This window comes from Silene latifolia, chromosome Y (genome assembly GCF_048544455.1).
Source record: "Silene latifolia isolate original U9 population chromosome Y, ASM4854445v1, whole genome shotgun sequence".
Lineage (NCBI taxonomy): Eukaryota > Viridiplantae > Streptophyta > Magnoliopsida > Caryophyllales > Caryophyllaceae > Silene > Silene latifolia.
Window position 1 is genome coordinate 452036717 of NC_133538.1, and position 22416 is coordinate 452059132.

The following is a 22416-nucleotide window of genomic DNA, read 5'->3' on the forward strand; positions in this document are numbered from 1 at the left end:
TACTCGGCCGAGTAGTGCCATGAGTGTAGTTTGTTTGGGTTCTGCCGAGGAATACTCGGCCGGGTATGGTGAATACTCGGCCGAGTAGAGGATACTCGGCCGAGTATACATTTTACTCGACCGAGTATCCGGTCTGATGGGTTATATTTTTTCTGCGATTGATTTAGAAAGGATTAGAGTTATTTATTAACGCAAAACAGTTTCCTATTACATTTCATAAAACCTAATCACTCAAACGACGCTCTAATCCTCTCTAAATCTCCCCTTGTGTGTGTGTGTGATCATAGCAAGTGCATTCATCCTTTGTTTCTTTCGCCGGTAAGTCTTTATCCCTATGTTGTTGATGATTAATTATAGGGTTTGTCTTTATTCATGAATTGGGGGAAATGGGGTTTTGCAGTTAGTGATTGGAACTATATGATTGTTATTGTAGGTGACGATGTGGTAATTGTTATGCATTTGTATGGTTGATTGCAGCGTAAGCGGATTGCGAAAAGGTAGGGTTTCCCTACTCAGTTCTTGTGTAATTGAATTGAGATATTTGTTGTATTGTGTATGATTGTTGTCTGCTGATCATCGGAGTGTTGGTGTTGTGGTGACGGTGACGGTGGTGATGTGGTTGTGTTGTGATGGAAGTGGTGTTGTGACAGCTGTGATGCTGTGGTATGTGTGATTGTGGTGGAGTCACTTACGGGAGTGGCTTCACACCCTAGTTCGCCCTCCGTGGAACTCGTCACGGGAGGAGATGTGCACATTAAGGGACAGGGATTGTTAGTCGCTCGTTGATGAGCTGGACTAGGTGGGGATGGGCTGCGGTCGCCCACTGGCGGCGAGGATTACCTGTTGCGATGGGTAATCTGGCAGGGTTACACACTTCGGTGTGTAGTCGGTTAATGTGTGAAATTGGGAGACCGGGGATGGAGGATGATCAGCCGGTTACATTATTTGTTTGTCTTATTTGAATTATGCGGTAACTCACCCCGTGTTGTTGTTTTGTAAAACCTGCGGTGATCCATTCGGGGATGGTGAGCAGATATGACAGGTAATGCAGATGTTTAGTTATGGGACAGACATGGGGAGACATCACTTCGAGTCTAGTTTCCGCCGTTACGAGTTTAGCCGTCAATGATTTCAGTTGTATTGAAGTTCTTACACTTTTAGTTTGAGTTTATTTTAGATAATGTATTCGCTAACTCTTTATACTTTAATAAATGTTGTTTGGAAATTGTAACTTTGATTTACTAACCTCGGGAAACCGAGATGGTAACAGTCTTTCATGTTAGGGTAGTCCTTGGTAAGGTACCTTGGTATGAGGGGGTGTTACACCTGGTGTTATGATTTTTTGTTCTCAATTTATATTTTTGATGAGATTGAGTCATACCGTCTTATTGTTATTTGACAGCGATTTTAATTTATTTCACTTTGTTCGAGGTTTCTTTTTTCAAGTAAACCTAATTTACATGTGTGGTATCTTGTTTCACATCTTTTAAAATTTATGCTAGATTGATTTACATCTGTTTTACATTGTTACTCGTTAATGTTAGGTAGTAGTAGTATACATTTAGGTTCATAATTGTTTGAAATCTTATTTGATTGGAGTTATTGAATCTTATAATCACTTTTTGTTAAAGTTTTAATTAAATATTAACCTAAGGTTCAGGTCTGAAAATGTAGTGTTTGTGTCTAGTGAAAAAGAAAGGTAGATTATAGAATTCGAAGGATCGATTATCATTAGTCTAAGAACAACATTTGCAACTGTAAAATTATCGTTCTTGTTGAGGAGTATGTTGTGAAGCGAGAATTTTAACATTTTCAAGTAATTATATGTTCCTTGGTATTTAAAACATAGAGCTGGAGGATTTTGCCATGTTTCAATTGTGTAGTCGTGCTATTGTAATGTTGATGCATGTTATTTCAATGATATAATTGTGTTATTCCAATGATAAAACTAAGTTATGACTCTAATATTTGATCAGATGTCTCTACCTTGATCCAAGTATGTTTCATTGGCACAAAGTGAGCCGACTTGGTAAGCCAAACCAAAATAACCCAAATCATGTTGTTACCTTTTTGGATCCCAGGTGTAGATACCCGGTATCTGTTGAATCCCCAACAAACACTCGATGATTATCGGACTACAACATGCTTAGAAATCGTTACGTTTGATCGACAGTTTTTATAACTATGCATCGGAGAACTCAAAAAACGATTTCGAAAATGGAAACATTTTCAAAACATTTCAAAAATACTTGGAGTGTTTTATGCACGACGACGGGGTCGCAATGACACTAACTAGAGTCAAAACCGACACTAGACAAAAAACCGACTCAAAATTAAAATCTTGGCTCCAACAACGAGTCAAACCGAGTGAAACACAAAAAACAAACCTCACAGAATGCTTCCATGCTAGGTATACCCGGTATACTTGATGGTCAAGTAAAATCATATCCTACAAAACCTAGGATAGAGCAAACCACAAATTCAAATGCGTGATAGTGACAAGACAACTGAAAGACACGCGGACATGCTCGCGCCTCTTCAAGCAGCTTATACTGGCACGTCGCCCAAAAAGCACAGCACCACACAAATCCTCTATAAATACCCTTCAAAGGCCACCATTTGAAGTTACGCGAGAGTCCGCCCCCTCTTTTCTCCCTTAACACTCTAAAGCTCGACTTCTCAAGTCAACAACCGACACGTATTTTCAACCTACCGATTGAAACTACGAGCCTTACACATTGTTTGGTACCGTCATCGTGCATTAAATCACTTGACTTATCACTTCAACCAACTACACCATAACTAAAGCAAAGTAACACTCCATATTTTAAAAAAACGGTTTTAAATCGAGTTTTCCAACTCACGAGTTTTGACACTTTGTCGATTTCTCGTCAAGCAAACTAGCATGTAAGTATGAGGGTGTAATTAATCCTCTTCTTTCATGTTCTTTTTATATGTTTTCATGACCTTAACATGAAAAAACATTCATAACATGGTCCAAAATAGGGATTGATTGAGCCAAAACCGAGTTATGACTGGAAACAGAGGCTGGTAGTCACCACTACCAACCTCGCGCCTCTTTAGACATCCCGAGTCAGAACTCAAATGAGTTTGAGTTCATCTTTCCTCTATTTCATTTCTTATTTGCAATCGATTTTTACCATTTCAAATATTTCAAATCATTTTTATGATCAACATCTTTAACCATGAATTATATTCACCCTTGGTTCCTTATACCATGACGGTTTAATCTGTGACTCGGTGATAATATATGGTTAATTGCATTTTTAAAAGGGTATTTTAAAGCCCTCTTATTCATTTGTTTACATTTGCAAAAACCCATATTAGTCATACATGGATTGATGCGTGTATTTTCTATAAGGTTTCTACCCTTTTTACACGCATTTCTATGTTATTCATGTGGCATCTAGCTACAAATGCCCCAGAATAGTCTACTTTGGTTTGTCTTGTATTAATTGCAGGTATGAACCGGAAAGGAGCATAATTAAGCCTGAACCTATCCCAATCTCATGCATTATGGAGAAGGAGGAATCGGAGCTTGGAATCTGTCTCTTAGAGATGCGTGAAATGGCTTTGGATGGTGTTGAAGAAGTTCCCCCGTGCTAATATAGCTCGATCGACCAAGTTGGCTGCTGGAATTGGCCGATCGAATGCTTTATCCTGCTGAAGCTCCGCGATCGAGTTCTCCCTTTACTCGATCGAGATAGCTGTTTGTTGAAGTCTTCGATTGAGTACTTATGTTACTCGATCGAGAGGCTTGTTGAGTGTTGTCCTCGATCGAGTGGTTTCATTCTACTCGATCGAAAGGTTCGGTCTTATACGCGGATTTTAGTTAATCTTTGGATATTCTTTTGTAACTAGGAATGAATAGACATATGACGGCAGTCATGAGGATCTTGTTCTTCTTCTTCTTCTTCTTCTTCTTCTTCTTCTTTTTCTTCTCTCTTACTCTCTCTCTCTTAGAACTGGACAATAAAAACATAATTCTCCATTGCTACTTTCTTGTATTCGGTATTCTCTACTCTTTATTTCAATTAAATATTTTTGCTCTATTGTTCTGGTTCCATTAATCTCTTTGCTCTTTGAATTCTCTACCTAGATTATTATTTACCGATTTATTATTATGTTTAATTCTCTTAGTTTATATACTATTGTTGTTTATTCAATAATTATGCATAGCTAATCTCTTTTGCTATGACATAGGGGAGCCATGATTTTAAGGGAATTATGAATAGATGACTAGGGTTCAGTGCAAATTAGATATGTGTTGTTAATCACTGCAATTAACTGTACTTGTCTACTTGAGTCGACGCAATTAGATGATTAACTTTGGTACACCTTGACCTGGATCGAAAGATTGGAAGGGGTAAGACCTGCAGTGAATATTAAAGTGTTCTAATGAGGGCGAAAGCTAAGTTAGTAATGTTTTAGGGCGAATATCGAACCGAAAGGACCTTTTCACTACCCTGCTGACCGATTTTCCATTAACCTATGACCCTAGACTAGACTCCTTGAGAATCATGGTGAACCGAATGTCCTAGCTATTTCTCTCTATTTGGTAAACTCGTTAAGTTTCTACTTTCTTTCTCTTTACTCTCTTTCTCTCTTAATCTCAGTAGATTAGAACAAACTTTCAAAACCCCCAAGAAATAGTTACTCAGACGGACTTAGTCTAGCATACATTTTCCTATCTCCTTGTGGATTCGATACCCGACTACCTCTTCTGCATTCATTAGAAACCGGTTGGTTATATTTTTGATAAGGTTGCGACAGCCGTGTCAAATTTTGGCGTCGTTGCCGGGGAGATGGCGTAATTTTGTTGCTTTATTTTAAGTTTGTCACTCGCCTTGAGATTGATCTCATATTTTTTCTCTAGTGCTTTAACAGTGTTGCAGGAAATCTGTCTTACAAAAGGACATTGTCATACCTGTTGTTCTTTCAACTCTACTTGCTAAAATGCCGAACATCGCCAGTCACTCAGAACCTACGGTGGATTCTCTGCCTAAAGGTTTCCTACTTCCTACTACAGATGCAGGCACCTTTGGGATTCATCCATCCTACTTACAATTGGATGAGAGAATTCTCTTCAAAGGGGTACCTGGTGAGGATCCATGTAAGCAGATAGAGTTGTTCACGGAGTATTACTTTACCATTCCTTTATCTGCTGGGTGACACAGGATAGGGTCAAGGGAGTCCTTTTTCCTTTTTCTTTGACTGATGACGCCCGGGAATGGTTGAGAGTCTTGGATAGGGAAGCTGCTGGTGTTACTGACTGGAATTCCCTAGCTTTAGCCTTTTACAGACGATATTTTCCACCACAGCTCACCAATGCACTGAGAGGCAAAATCACCACTTTTACACAATTGGCCACCGAAGATTTGAATAAAGCGTGGACTACGTTTAAGAAGTTGGTTCACTCTGTGCCTCATCATGGTTTCCAACGATGGTTCTTATGCACCCAATTTTGCAATGGGTTATTCATTGGACGACATTAAGGGCATCAGTCCTGATATTTGTATACACAGAATTGAGCTACAGGAGGATCACAAGCCTTACAGACAAGGTCAGCGCAAACTGAACCAGAAGATGCAAGATGTTGTGATGGCTGAGGTAATGAAGCTACTGGATGCAGGTATTATCTACTCTGTTGGTCATGCTAAGTGGGTGAGTCCAGTTCAGGTGGTTCCTAAGAAAGGAGGAACTACTGTGGTCAAGAATGATAAAAATGAATTGATACCTACTAGAGTAGTGACTGGTTGGCGGATGTGCATAGACTAAAGACAGCTAAATGCCACCACGAAGAAAGATCACTTTCCCCTTCCTTTCATTGATCAGATGGTAGAAAGGTTAGCCTCTCATAAGTTTTTCTGTTAATTAGATGGATACTCACGGTTCTTTCATATCCCTATTCACCCAGACGATTAGGAAAAGACTACTTTCACTTGCCCTCAAGGTGTTTTTGCTTATCGCAGGATGCCTTTTGGTTTGTGTAATGCCGCTACCACCTTTAAAAGGTGCATGATGGGGATATTTTTTTGAGTATATAGAGTCTATTATGGAGGTCTTTATGGACGATTTTAGTGTCTATAGAAGTGATTTTGATAATTGTCTATTTAACCTCGATAAAGTGTTGCAGCGCTGCATTAAGGTTAATCTTGTGCTTAACTGGGAGAAATGCCATTTTATGGTCAACGAGGGAGTGTTCTTAGGGCACTTGGTTTCTGATAGGGGCATTGAGGTTGATAAAGCGAAGGTGCAAGTGATTCATCAATTGCCTCCTCCGGTTAATGTTAAAGGAGTGAGGAGTTTCCTTCGTCATGCCTGTTTTTATCGTCGATTCATTAAGGATTTTTCAAAATTTGCTAAACCGCTTACATAGCTGTTGCTTAAGGATGCCCCCTTTGTATTTACTGATGAGTGTCTTTCTGTTTTTAACATGTTAAAGCAAGCCTTGATTTCAGCACCGATTATCCAGCCTCCTAACTTGGATCTGCCGTTTGAAATTATGTGCGATGCTAGTGATTATGCACTAGGAGCGGTGTTGAGCCAGCGGAAAGACAAAGCTTTGAGTGCGATCTACTATGCAAGCCGAACTCTGGATGAGGCTCAAGTGAAGTATACCACTACTGAGAAGGAGTTGTTAGCTGTGGTTTATGCGCTGGAGAAATTTCGTTCCTATTTAATAGGGTCAGAAGTTACTGTTTTTACTGACCATGCAGCGCTGAGACACCTTCTTGCTAAGAAGGAGGCTAAACCACGACTTTTGATATGGATACTCCTTCTCCAAGAATTTGATCTACAAATCAAAGATAAGACGGGCGCAGAGAATGTAGTAGCTGATCATCTGTCGCGATTGCCGCAGCAGGAGGGAGAGGATCCTTTGCCTATTAATGATTCTTTTCCCGATGATTCTTTATTTGCTGTTTTTACTAATACTAACCATGATCCATGGTATGCAGATTTGGCTAACTATGTTGCCAGTGGCGAGCTGCCACCTGACTTGTCTTATCAACAGAGGAAGCGGTTTCTTTATAATGCTAAGCAGTACTTTTAGGATGATCCTTATTTATTTAAGTAGTGTGCAGACGGTCTCTACAGACGGTGTATTCCGCAGTGGGAGACCAAAGCAATCTTAGAAGGCTGCCATTCATCCTCTTATGGTGGTCACCACGGTTCATCGCGAACCGTGGCCAAGGTACTTCAATTTGGTTTTTATTGGCCTACTTTATTTGCAGATGCTAAAGTGTTTGTTTCAGCTTGTGACGCTTGCCAACGCTCTGAGAATATAACTAAGACACATGAGATGCCACAAAATGGCATTCTAGAGGTCGAGGTTTTTTATGTCTGGAACATTAATTTCCAAGGACCATTCCCATCTAGTAAAGGTAACAGTTGTTATATTGGTAGTTGTAGATTATGTGTCTAAATGGGTGGAAGCAATTGCTTCACCTAACTGTGATGCCAAGACCGTGATTAAAATATTTAAAAAGATTATTTTTCCCCGATTTGGTGTCCCTAGGGTCGTCATTAGTGATGGGGGAATGCACTTTAAAAAAAAAAGAAATCCACTTCTATATTGTCTAAAGTTGGTGTCCAACATTGTCGTGGTCTGGGGTATATCCCCAAACTAGTGGGCAGGTTGAGGTCTCTAATAGGGAACTAAAAGAAATTCTGGCTAAGGTAGTTTCTAAATCACAGAAGGATTGGAGTCTTAAACTAGATGACACATTATGGGCTTATCGGACTGCCTTTAAAACACCGATTGGTGCATCACCGTATCGGTTGGTTTATGCGAAGTCTTGTCATTTACCTATTGAATTAGAGTGTAAGGTTTGGTGGACCATTCGTGAACTAAACTATGATCCTAAGTTGTGTGGTCAGAACCGTTTATTGCAGCTAGATGAATTGGAGAAGTCTAGGCTAAATGCCTATGATAGCTCACGCATCTACAAATAGAAGACGGAGAGTGTTAGGTTCATATACCTATTATTAGACTCTTCTAATAGTGAACTAATTAACATATTAACTCTAGTTCATTAAGATCTAGTGCATGCATAACTAATTAAGAAATAAAATGAGAAAACAATGGTTCTTACATTGTTATTTTCGGATTTTTGGGCACAAGTAAGGTCTCATACCTTCATTTGTTCTTGAGCTATGATAAGTATTAGGATGATCCTCCAAGACTCTATATTAGGAGCCCTCCTTTTGATTGCACCCAAGATTAGCCCTTATCACTACTAAATAATATATGCTAGATATTTATTTAGTAGTCTACCTTAAAAATGACTACTAATACTCATATATTACATTAATAATATTAGTAATATATTTGAACAATTTAGATTGAATCTTCTCAAGGTTTTGAGAAAGAAAACTATAAATGAGAGAGAGGCTTTGCATGTAGAATATTATGAGAGAAGGTATAGTAAAAAATGAGAAAAACAAATTGTTCTCATTCATTATGCATGTACCGTCCAAGAGGCTCTCATATAGAGCATTTTGGTCTTCTCAATTTGTCTTATACACCATCCTTTTTGGTGTGTAGGTTGTAGGCTATGATTATAAGGTGTGTCATAAGATGTTGGAGCATCTTTCCAACAACTAAATGACAAAACCAAAAACTCCACCATCATCACACTTTAGACGGTACACATGTGCCTATATGGGTCCATTTTTGTCTTATAATATTTGTCCCACAAATTCTTATAAGTCTTATGTTTAATTATCTTACATAATTAAATATTAATTTGATTATACAACAATTATGTGACAAATTAATAAACATATATTCACTCAGCTTATTGAGTAATATTTTATCATTATATCAATATATAATGGGTCCCATAATAGCTAGTCAGTTATATTTACAACCTTTTGTAAATGCAAACAACTAATTACCTCTATCTCAAAATATTTATAAAACTTCAACATTATTTAGTAAATTAATATATTAATCCACTAAATCGAATTTTATTTAATCACATTACAATAAGATACATATTTCCTCTCATAAATATACATTATTCTTATTTAAGGAATTAATTAATTTGTATCAATATACAACTAATTACCTTTACTGATTAGGGCATCAGTCTATAGGTGTGACCTTAAGGGATCAACTGACCACCACCGTCCTACGACAATAACGTCAAACTCTATCAAGCCAATCGTTACCGATTAATGTTGATCAGTTGGCTATATAAATGAATCATCCCTTATGTATTCTTATTATGAGATTTGATTATAATTTTAAATCATGTGATCGCACTATTGTTGAGGACACATACTCCAACAATCTCCCACTTGTCCGAGACAAGTGTGCGTCACCAATTCTCGTGTCCTATCACAATCTCCCACTCAATCCAAGGTGTCATGCAGGTCGTACTTGTATTTGATCATGTCTTGAGTTCCTCGATCTGGAGAGTAACTGTCTTACCGGCATTATCTACCGTAGATACTTTCCGAGCGTGGCCACGCATTTTCAGTTCACTACTCCTCGAGTGGCCCTGAGATTTAAGATGACCCTGACAAGGGGGTGGACAATTCCTATCGCACTATTCCCTTCGTATAACCAAAGTTCATCATGACCCAAAATATACTCATTTGACCTCAGTTACGACAGTCGTAGAGTATAAATCAAAGTCATTTAGAATTTGTGCCAACTTGGGCGAATAGTCTCTAGTCAAAAGAATTGACTCATAAGAATACTATAGCAGCTCTTTCCACGACCAGGCTTTATGAATTTCCAGAACTCTATAAGCGGTCACTGCCTGACAGAGTGTCCCATACAGTCTGCCTATCTGATCGACTAGTCATCCCTTATGACTCTATGGCACTTGAACTTGCCATCAATCACATCAGACTCTAGTCACTTCGAGACGTCACCTCATATAAGTAACTATGGGCCAATACTATGTTAATCCAGTTCACTTTAATAGGGTTCAACGTTTTCCTTACAACCTATTTGGATATAACAAAGTAATAAAAGAGTTTTTAATAAAACTCAAACGATGAATGCATTATCACATATGTAAAATTGATACCATGTCAATTACTACATAATCTATAATCCATATTCCATTTTGTAAATAATTGCACATTTCAACTCAATTGAAATGACATGACTTATCATGTTAAGCCTGTGAAAAGGCCTTTGGTTAGTAAGTCTCAGCAACACTTTGCACTCTTCCTAACCTTACTATATACTATTTCCCATTCTTGTGTATAATCTTGTACTATAAGAACTTCTTTGAGTACGTGTCCAGATCCAATCTTGACATAGGCTCTCTTGCCTTGAATAACTCCCAATGTCCTCAACGTGTGTAGGGATAGGACCTTCGGTTATTGGAACGAACTATCATAGTTCCTCCAATTCATAAAACCGAATCCTAATATGATTTCCTTCCTTCTTGCATATCTCATTATTGTAAATGTACTCAATTTCCGTTGTAAATATCTCATTGTTCAACTGGCTAGAATGTTTCTAGCGGATATCCTCCTTAATTAATATAGCCAAGATGGTTCTCTAACCATCCTTATGTGTTTAGAATATGGTTTTTGTGTAACTTCTTGCACATAAATCCATCTCTATTCTAATCACTTTAGCTTCATCTCTTTAGTGCTTCATGAGTACTAACCAATGAATTATATGGCTATATAGTGACTTCTTTAAAAAAATTGATTTGTAACTTCTCGTCATACTCCAAGTATACGAAATTTAAGAATGGTGATACATCTTAGCGTAATGAATTAATCCCGCAGCGGAAGCATGTGGATTCAATTTCTACATGTTCAATACTTTTGAACTTGTCAAGATTCTTATTAACATAAGAATATTCATTTAACGCTAATATCCTTTTAGAACTATCTTTATAGGTCTGGATACCTTGGAGATGTATTATTCTTTTCCTAAGTCTTCCATCATTCACAATGATTAATATGTCCCTTACATATAAGACTAGTAACACCACATTACTCCCACTAAACTCCATGTATAAACAGAACTACTCGACAATTCGAGAAAAGTTTATCACATGACTCATGACCAAAACATAAAGTTCAACTCTTTGACATCTACTTAAGATTTCTTCTTAAGTTTGCATCCTACCTTAGCATACAAAAATCGTGCAAGATGATTTTAAAATCCAACTGTCAAATCATATCTGAATTCAATAAAGCGTTGTTGTTGCGTGCAAAACCCTTTTCTACCAATCAACCAAGCTAAATAAACATTTTTATGTTTATACACATTTCGGAGTTTTGCGGTGTTAAAACTAGATAAAGCATCTTAATAAGTTACAGTTTGTTACTTTCAAAAATAACATGACTCCTGTCCACTTTAGATTTCGAAGAAATAATTACTGATTTTGACCAAGAAGGAACATCTTCCTATGTCTTATGCTCAGTTTGTGGCTCTTGAACATTTTCTCCCACTCTGTCTTTAAGAAATAATCCTCTTTTCTTAATAGACAGTATCACGAGCCACAAACCCTTTGTTCTCGTGATCAAGTAGGAAGAGAGAGTACATGTTTACTATCAAAACAAGCTACAAGTTAGGTACCATGCCTAACCATATCTCATATCAAAAGTAGATGATTGCTTTATCATGTTGTATTTTAGTGAAAAATTTAAATGCTAAACAAATTTTACAACAGAAACTATCTCCAACTATATTGTAAAGATTCAATCATATCATAATGAAAGTGATCTTGCGATACGATATCACACTCTTTTGGTGCAGATAAAAGTCATCACTTAATTGTTCCCTACCTTAACAAAGTACTAATACTTTGTTTTTATGATCTCTAGGTTTTGATACTTTTTAAACATTCATTGAACATATTCAAAGAATTACTCTTCTTACCTCATTAAGTGGATACCTAGTATCTACCTAGTGCGTAGGTAAAAGAGATGAAGAAGTAATAACCTTTTCTGATTGAAATTATATCCTACCATACACTTCAAAGTGTAATTAGGGCGAATATATTACTCTATTCATAATCTTTTTCAAGGAAAAACATGAATTATCTTGCTTTGAATACAAGATTCGCATACACCAAAGATTCTCAATCAAATGGTTTGAGACACTAGTGAAAACTAGTTTCTAAATTCGATTTTCAATCAAGAATTGAGAAATGATTGGGGTTACCAACTTGAGTTATAGATATATATGAAATTTATTTTTAGTTTGAATATAATTACCTTGATTTGTATGGTCTCACCATAAAATTAATCGTGGTATGTAAGAGTTCAACGCTTGTTTTAATTGCATAATGGTAAAACCCTTTACCTTTTGTGCAAAACTCAAATTATATTCTTATTTAGACATATTATACATCATAACAATTATTGAGGTACATTTCTAAATACAAAACTAAAATAAGTACACTACAACATTCATATGTTCATGGATGAAATGGCAACTACCCTAGTTCCATTCATGCGAATTTTTGAACTTATTCTTACTAGTCATCACCTGATAATGCCAAATATGATGAAATTTATAAATTTGTATCAAATACTCATGATGTGATATTTGGCAAGAATGTAATGTCAATGTCATAGATATTCAAGAAGGAATATGTTGGAGTCACACAACCAACTTCCTTGATCTTTACTTATTGGGGTGTGTATCTATTTTAGTGTCTAACACATTTTCTTTCAAGCCCAGTTCTATCTTTATCAATTAAGATAGGTACTTACCTTTTATTGCTCCCACTTACTTCAAGAATTTCTACTTGATGAAAACTTATCTTCAAATAAATTCCTAGTTAATCCTTCACAAGGATGAACTCTTATTGTGGTATTTGGTCAATTAAAATTTCTAACAAATTAATTTACCAATTTAACATTGTCATGTTCTTAACTACTTAAGTGCTTGATGACAAAATGTTTGGGTTGAGCAATAAAACTTTTGAACCATGGATGCATATAAGAATATTATCAAAACATATTTTGACTAATCATTACCTCTAGTCATATTTCTTCACAAGAAATAGTACATAGGTATGTTTAGTAATTTTTAAGATGTTAATCTTATATGACATAGGATAACTCCTATGGAGTTCTATGGAATAGAACGATTCCTATGGAGCTAGTCCACAATCTATGATACGGTTCATTTTAGAAAGAGATTCTTTTGTCATTAGCAATAGTGGTTTAGCGGAGACTCGTGTTACAATCGAATGATATCGCATATGAGTAGGAGTAATGAAATAGAACAATATTAAAAAACAACGAAATAGTGGGAAAAGTAACATTCATCGTTATATCTAAAACATTTTAGCATGTTTTAGCATTTATATAATTATCTCCACCCAAATATATAAATGATTCCGAGATCCAAAATTCATATTAACTTGGATGTGAGCCAACGGGCCCTCTACACCTTTTGCTAATATAATCTTGGTGGGTTAACCCTCTTAACCGATTCTACAATTAAAACTCTCGGTCGATTAATTTACGTTAAGCTCATCTTTAGCCCGAACCTTTTGCGGCTACGGTCGCAAAATACCTTCGTTGAGGTCAACCAAACTTTCGAAGTGTAATAACTATTTATTACCCAACTTAGCCCAACGTCAATTGTGAGTACCCCGGTATAATATTTCAATACCGTATTGTACTTTTATGAAATTGAGATTCATGGGTTCCTACTATTTGGTAAGGCTATGTCTCAATCTTTAAAATGTGTGAGGTCGAGTCAATTTATTATCTATCAAATTTAAGTGAACTAAATTTTCAAACTAACGAGAATTATAATTAACACGGTCGATTACTCGATATGATATGCATGTGTTGTTTATGGAAATTTGGCAATGCATGCAACATATTAAAAGAAATGCAAAGCAAATAATAATTTCCTAGTATGGGCTTCCTAAAATAGAAAATCAAATAATCTATTACATATTCGGAAATCAACTCCTTTGGTCCCTTGAATCTTCAAGTGGTACGCCTCCCAAGAACACCGTCTTTATCGGAACGCCTTTCCGAATAACAAAATAATAATAAAAATACAAAGTTATTCCTATTATACATTTGTAATATGAAAAACAAGTAAAATAAAAGTGATACGAGATCACATTAAATTACAACGGAATCAATATTCCCTTACATTACGGGTAATATTGATTAAAACTAAGGCCATACTAAGATAGAATTACATAATTCAAAATTACATAAATAAAATATGACATTCAACAATGAAATATGCAGCATTATAATATGTGTCTATCATGCCAAATTATGTGCCAAATTGCCCTATTTAACTTATATCGATTATATAACCCGCTTTTATCGAAATGCACGATTTTAACTTATTAAAATCGCTAAATAATACGAAAATCTAATTTTAGTTCAAGTTAATTATCCTAACACTCATAGGTCTCAAAACTTAGTCATCACTCAACTTTTGACAATAATTCAACTTGATTTAATTTTTTTTTATGCTCATTTTTTACCCTAAAATCATAACATTTATGAAATAAATCCAAATTAAATTACAATAGTTTCAAATTTTGAATTTTAAATGTTTGAACATTCTGTAATATATCCATGACACTCATAATGTCAAAAATCATGGTTAAAATTTTCGAATTTATTTCGAGAAAATATAGTTGCAATTTATCGGTTTTATCAAATAAAACATCTAAAGTATACAAAAATTAATCCAGTCAATTTTACCACTTTATATCTGATAAGTGGGATGTAAATTCAACCTAAAATAATTTTCTCATGCCATGTAATTCGTTTTAGCTATTTATGCTAAAATAGTCACTATTTATGCCATTTTTATACTAAAAATTCATAAATCATCCTAAATGAATCAAGTTCATCACAAATTTTACACACAGTGAGTAAAATGTGAATGTGACAACATATTAAAATTTCATGGTCTATTTCGAAGTTTAACTATATTTAACAATTTTACCTCCATTTAATTCATTTTTATCTCGTAAAAATCATAAATCATAATTCACAGAGAAAAGCGATGCTAGAGAGATGTTCCTTTGACCTCTCTCTAGGTTTTCTAGGGTTTTGAATTGCAAAATGGCAAGGAAAAACACCAAAAAATCGCTAAAATCACAAAAAAATAGTAGAATTCGATCTCGTGCTAAGCTGCGTTTGTCTTTTAATAATTGTAAGGAATTAGGGTTTGATATGGAATCACCAGAATTTTCTCATGGTATTCAGGGAGTACCGCGCTCTTGCGATGCTCACAAAACTAAGGATATGAGTGATATTATTGGTATACCGTTTATTGAATTGAGTAACTATGTTGAAGAACCATCTGTTCCGTCGGAGACTCCGGTGAAACCGAGGCAGGCTGGACTGTTGTGTCAGGTAACCGGTCTCAACCTCCTAAGGAATCTACTCCTGAGTCTAATCCTAAAAAGCTGTTACAATTGACTGAATCTGATGTTTCTTCTGAGATTAAATTTTGGGAGTCTGCTGTGGTTTGCTATGTGTTAGGGGGAAACCCCTCCTGGGAAACTCTTCACAAGTTTGTTGATAATCTCTGGGGGGAGCATAAGTTTGATAAAATATCCTTTTTCCCTAATGGTGTCTTCATTGTGCGGTTCCCCTCCAATGAGATTCAGGCTCTGGTTCTGCAACAAGGGTTTCCGATGTTTGAGAATAAACCGTTGGTTGTGAGACCTTGGACTGAATCTTGTAGTCTACAGAAAGAACGAGTTCCTTCGGTGCCTATCTGGATAAAGCTCTGTGGGTTGCCTCTCAAGTTTTGGAGTTTGTCGAGTCTGGAGAAGCTTGCTGGGCTACTTGGGAAGTTCCTTAAACGGGATGCTGCTACTGAGGCTAAGACTATATTAGGTTATGCTAGATTGCTTGTTGAAGTGGATATTGGCCAGGATTTTCCTGAAGAACTGAGGTTTTTGGATGAGAAAGGTAATGAGATCAGCATACAAGTAGAATATGAATGGAAACCGACTGTATGCTCTACTTGTAATGGGATTGGACATACACATGAAATGTGCAAGCCTCCTAAAGCTACTAGGCAGGACAGGCCCCCTAAACCTACTGCTAAGTTTCCTCAGAAAGTTTGGAGGCCTGTGCAGAAGGTGATCAATCCTCCAGTGGCTTCTAATGGTCCTGCAGTTTCTCCTCCACCATTTGGGGGTGTCACCCATCATGATTCTTCTCTTATCACTCCTGTTAGTGTCTTGCAGCAGGTTGCTAGACAGGAGCATCAGAGTGGGTCTGCTATGGTGTCACCCAGTAAATCTTATGCTGCTGCTATTTCTGCAAGGGATAGAGGGAAGGCAAAAGTAAGTGGGAGTTCTGAGGTTACACCTATCAATATTTCTAATGGATAAAATTGGATGCTGGAATGTTAGAGGTATTAATAGTATTAATAAACAGTTAGATGTAAGGAGGTTTCTTAATAATAATAATGTTGGTCTTTATGGTTTAGTTGAAACCAAAGTGAAGTTGCAGGACTTTGCTAAGGTGCTGAATAATCTTGGTACACATTGGCAGGGTGTGAATAATAATGTGTTTCACCATGGGGGGAGAGTTTGGCTTATTTGGAATCCTTCTTATTTCAGTGTTACTATCTTGTTTGTTGGCTCTCAAATCATTTCTGCTAAGGTTGTTGAGAATGGGTCTTGAGATGTTTTTTATTTCAGTGTTGTGTATGGTTTCAATGAGGATGATTTGAGGGGTGAGCTCTGGGAGCATTTATCTACCTTTCATGATACCTATTCTGGTCCTTGGGCTGTTTGTGGTGACTTCAACAATGTGCTACATTTCAATGAGAGAATTGGCAGAGATGTGACATGGAATGAAATTGCTGCTTTTAGGGAGTGTGTTGATTATTGTGGGTTGCAGGATCTCACTGGTAAAGGGGCCTTCTTTACCTGGAATAACAAGCAGAGTCCTTCTGTTAGGGGTTTCTCCAGGATTGATAGGTTCCTTATTAATGATGATTGGATGGCTAAGTATCCTGATGCTTATGTTCATTTCTTACCTGAAGGATTATTTGATCACAATCCTTCAGTGTGTTTCAGAAGACAGGATAGAGTGCACAGAAAACCTCCTTTTAAGTATTACAACATGTGGAGTATGGATGATCATTTTGCTGAGGTTGTTCAGAATACTTGGAATACTAACATTGCTGGGACTATGATGTATAGTTTGGTTCAGAAGCTTAAATTGTTGAAGACTCCTTTGAAAGCTCTTAATAACAATAGGTATTCTGATATTGAGAAGTCTGTGGGTGTGGCTAAGATGTTACTTGAGGATTTGCAAAAACAGATGCATGATAATCCTACTGATATGGCTATTTTGGCGGCTGAAAGGGAAGCAGCTGCTTCTTATGATCAATTAAACAAAATGCAGCACAGTTATTTAGCTCAAAAAGCTAAAGTTGAGTGGATAAAGTTTGGGGATGAAAACACCAGATTCTTTCACTCACATTTAAGAGCTAGGCATATTCATAATAGGGTTTTGTCCATTAAGAATCAGGAGGGGGTTTTGTGTTCTACCCCTGAGGATATTGAGGAAGCTTTTTTATCTTATTACAAATCTCTTCTTGGCACCAGCCAGTCTACCACTCCTGTTCATGTTCCTACTGTTAGGACTGGCTCTACTGTTCAAGCTTCACATTCTGCTATTTTGCTTGCTCCTGTCACTTCTGAGGAGATTAAGGATTGTATTTTTTCAATTCCTTCCACTAAGGCACCAGGACCTGATGGATATTCGAGTCAATTTTTTAAAGATGCCTGGGAAATTGTAGGGCCTGATGTCATTGCTGCTATTCAAAACTTTTTCCATCATGGTCAGTTACTTAAGCAAGTGAATACTACTACTCTCACTTTGATTCCAAAAATTCCTCACCCTGGAAGTGTGCTTGATTTTAGGCCAATAGCTTGTCAGAATATCATTTACAAAGCTATTGCCAAGATCCTTTGCAACAGATTGAACAAGGTTCTGCCTGACATTATTAGTCCTAATCAGGGGGGTTTTGTGAAAGGGAGGAGCATTGTGGATAATGTCCTTATCTGCCAAGATCTGGTTAGGTTATATAATAGGAAAGCAGCTTCTCCTCGTTGTTTAATCAAGATTGATCTTAGGAAGGCCTATGACTCCGTGGAATGGTCCTTCTTACAACAAATGCTTGAGGCTTTGTGCTTTCCTTGTCATTTCATTCAGCTGGTTATGACTTGTGTTACCTCTACTACCTATTCTCTTGCTGTTAATGGAGGATTATTTGGTTTCTTTCATGGGAAGAGGGGACTGAGGCAGGGTGATCCCATGTCTCCTCTTCTGTTCACTCTCTGTATGGAGTATTTGTCACGTATCTTAGGGGTGGTAGCATAGCAAGATGGGTTTCGTTTTCACCCTTTATGTGGTCATATCAGACTTAAATCACTTATTGTTTGCAGACGACCTCTTATTATTCTGCAAAGGTACTGAGCCTGCAATCATGTGGATGCTCAGGGGGTTTGCTACTTTTTCTGCTGCTACTGGATTGAGTTTGAACAAGGATAAGTCTGAGATCTTTTTCAATGGTATGGTAGCTGCTCATATGGATAATATACTTCAGGTCTCTGGATTTCATAGAGGAAAATTACCTTTCAAGTACTTGGGTGTTCCTATCTCATCCAAGAAATTGACTAAAATCAAGGTATGAAGCTAACGAGAGGATTGTTGCAAGAATCGGAGGTTGGGGTGCTAAATATTTGTCTTATCTTTGGGAGGTTAACCCTTATTCAATCTGTCCTTACCACTCTTCATTCATATTGGGCTACTATCTTCTTGATACCTAAGGGTATTATGAATAGGATCAATGCCATATGTCGAAATTATCTTTGGGGGGCAAGGCTGAATATGCCAAGGCTCCTAATGTAGGGTGGGATACTTGTTGTAGGCCAAAGACTGAAGGTGGCCTTGGGTTCAAGGATAGTTGTAGCTGGAATGTTGCGTTGTTGGGTAAGTATGTGTGGTGGCTTGCTTCAAAAAAAGATCATATGTGGGTAAAGTGGGTAAACCATGTGTATATGAAAGGACAACACTGTCGATTATAAGGTTCCTCCCGATTGCAGTTGGTCTTGGAGGAAGATCACTTTTATTCTACAAAAATTTAAGCAAGCCTATGTCAATGACAAGTGGCTCAATTCAGTCTTCCATATACCGTGAAAGCGGGGATATGAGGTGAGAGGAGTGTGTGCAGCTGTCCCTTGGTGTCATCTGGTTTGGAATAACCTAAATTTGCCTAAGACCTCTTTTATAGGTTGGGCTATTATGCATCATCGCCTTCTTACCAAGGACAGATTGCTTAGAAGGGGTCTGAATGTGGATCCTTTGTGTGAAATTTGTCGTGTCTGTGTTGAGGATCATCAGCATCTTTTTATGAACTGCCCTTATTTTCTCTATTGTTTTAACTTACTCTTGGCTTCAATGAGGTTATCTGTTCAGCCTGCAAATGTGGTTCACTGGTTTTCTAATGCCAGAAATGTTACTAAGCTGCAGAAGAGAGTGTTTGGTGTGGCCTATGTTGCTCTACTATACCAGATATGGATGTGCAGAAATGAGGCTCGGGTGTCTTTCTTTCTTAAGAGGCCTGAAACTGTTGTCCAGCAAGTGATTAAGGATATTAAACTGAGGTTCCAGCGGCTCAATATGAACAAACTTAGTCAGAGAGATAGCAGTTGGATTCTGATCTTATAGTTTCTTTGTATGCTTGTATAGTTCCATATAGGTTTTTTGAAGTTGCCATACAAACTTGATGTAACACTTTTGAGTTTGATTCTAATATACTTAACTTTTCCCAAAAAAAAAAATCATAAATCATGAAATATTAACCTCATTAATACAAAATTTTACATACAATACATAAAATTTTCATGTGAGGTCATATAAAAATTTCAAGGTCAGAAACTTAGTTTAACTATTTTTAACATTTTAATTTCCATTTTAGTCATAAAAATGTAATAAAATAACTAAAAATCATTAAAATAGGAATAAAATACCATAAATCATAAAAATGATCTAAAAATATTTTAGGATCAGAATATACAACATACATCAATATTTTGTGGCTTTATCCAATAAATCACAAATTTTTAGTTTTAATTAAGTTACTAATAACTCGAAAAAACTGTAAATCGATTGTGCATGCAACATCCTATGCTCTGATACCAATTGTTAGGTTCATATACCTATTATTATACTCTTCTAATAGTGAACTTATTAACATATTAACTCTAGTTCATTAAGATCTAGTGCATGCATAACTAATTAAGAAATAAAATGAGAAAAGAATGGTTCTTACATTGTTATTTTCCGATTTTTGGGCACAAGTAAGGTCTCCTACCTTCAATTGTTCTTGAGCTATGATAAGTATTAGGATGATCCTCCAAGACTCTATATTAGGAGCCCTCCTTTTGGTTGCACCCAAGATTAGCCCTTATTACTACTAAATAATATTTGCTAGATATTTATTTAGTAGTCTACCTTAAAAATAACTACTAATACTCATATATTACATTAATAATATTAGTAGTATTTTTGAAAAATTTAGATTGAATCTTCTCAAGTTTTTGAGAAAGAAAACTATAAATGAGAGAGTGGTTTTGCATGTAGAATATTATGAGAGAAGGTAGAGTAAAAAATGAGAAAAATAAATTGTTCTCATTCACTATGCATGTACCATCCAAGAGGCTCTCATATAGAGCATTTTGGTCTTCTTAATTTGTCTTATGCAATATCCTTTTTGGTGTGTAGGTTGTAGGCTATGATTATAAGGTGTGTCATACGATGTTGGAGCATCTTTCCAACAACTAAATGACAAAACCAAAAAATTCACCATCATCACACTTTGGACGGTACACATGTGCCTATATGGGTCCATTTTTGTCTTATAATATTTGTCTTACAAATGCTTATAAGTCTTATGTTTAATTATCTTACATAATTAAATATTATTTTTATCATACAACAATTATGTGACAAATTAATAAACATATATTCACTCAACTTATTGAGTATTATTTTATCATTATATCAACATATAATGGGTCCCATAATAGCTAATCAGTTATATTTACAACCTCTTGTAAATGCAAATAACTAATTACCTCTATCTCAAAATATTTATAAATCCTCAACATTATTTAGTAGATTAATATATTAATCCACTAAATCGAATCTTATTTAATCACATTACAATAAGATACATATTTCCTCTCATAAATATAAATTGTTCTTATTTAAGGAATTAATTAATTTGTATCAATATACAACTAATTAACTTTACTGATTAGGGCATCATCCTATAGGTGTGACCTTAAGGGATCAACTGACCACCACCGTCCTACGACAGTAACGTCAAACTCTAGCAAGCCAATCGTTACCGATTAATGTTGATCAGTTGACTATATAAATGAATCATCCCTTACGTATTCTTATTATGAGATTTGATTATGATTTTAAATCATGTGATCGCACTATTGTTGAGGACACATACTCCAAAAAAGAGATGACACGATAAAAGGATCATACCTCGGGAGTTCCATGTTGGGCAAAAGGTGTTGCTGTTTAATGCCCGACTGCGCTTATTTCCTGGTAAGCTGAAGTCCAGGTGGAGTGGCCCTTATACAGTGACTGCTGTCACCAAATTTGGGTCCGTTGAATTAGAAAGTTCTGTGGGCAAAAGGTTTAAAGCCAATGGCCAATATGTGAAGCATTACTATACAGCAAATGACTTGGGTGGCAAAGTTGAAGTTCTCTACTTCGACAATCCAGATGAGCCAGATAAATGAAGTCAAAAAGGTAATGCGGGACCTCTTAAACTTGCGCTATCCGGGAGTCAACCCGACCTGTATTCTATTGTAATTTTGTTTGAACCTTTTGAATTGTTTTGGCGTGCTTTCGATGTTAGTTTTGCAGACAATAGGCTGAACATTTAAACTATTTTGTTAGTCCCGTAGAATTTATGTTGCGTTTTGCCGGAATCCCACGTGAGCTGTTCGATCGAGAGCTTTTTTTACTGTTGCGTTTTGCAGGAATCCCACGTGAGTTGTTCGATCGAGAGATTTGTTTACTCGATTGAACGTTTTTGCTACTCAATCTCCTTGATCGAACACCCTTCCCTCTCGATCGAGTGCTTGCAAAAGAGGCCTTTTCGATCGAGAGCTCTTCTTCTTCGATCGAGAACTTTTGACGCCCATATTCCTCGATCGCGTACTTCTGCCATTTCAATCGAGTACTTCTGCTATACCTCACATGCTGCGACGTTAATGGGCTATTTTGCGACCTCCCATGTTGCTGGTCGGTTTGGGAAGGTCCCTACCTCCCACCTATATTGTAAGTTTTCCGAGTCCCACTCTTCTTTTCTCTTCAGTTTGCATTCCCTTTCCTATTTTTGGCACAATT

The 22416-nt window shown here is 36.5% G+C and overlaps 1 protein-coding gene across 1 annotated transcript; it reads left to right on the plus strand.

Annotated features, from left to right (window-relative positions):
• The first annotated feature begins 4977 nt into the window (after positions 1-4977).
• LOC141632793 (uncharacterized) lies at positions 4978-19710 on the plus strand. The gene is made up of 8 exons (XM_074445305.1): positions 4978-5134; positions 6981-7065; positions 15305-16307; positions 16402-16598; positions 16668-18319; positions 18426-18667; positions 18825-18972; positions 19274-19710. The coding sequence occupies exons 1-8, from the start codon at positions 4978-4980 to the stop codon at positions 19708-19710; spliced, it is 3921 nt and encodes a 1306-aa protein (XP_074301406.1).
• Positions 19711-22416: the final 2706 nt, after the last annotated feature.

Excerpts from the sequence above, each read along its gene's own strand:
- LOC141632793 (XM_074445305.1), top strand. The coding sequence starts at position 4,978 with ATGCCGAACATCGCCAGTCACTCAGAACCTACGGTGGATTCTCTGCCT. Across the intron at positions 18,320-18,425 it reads TCCTCTTCTGTTCACTCTCT|ACGACCTCTTATTATTCTGC; the intron begins GTATGGAGTATT and ends TATTGTTTGCAG. Across the intron at positions 18,668-18,824 it reads AGAAATTGACTAAAATCAAG|GATCAATGCCATATGTCGAA; the intron begins GTATGAAGCTAA and ends TATTATGAATAG.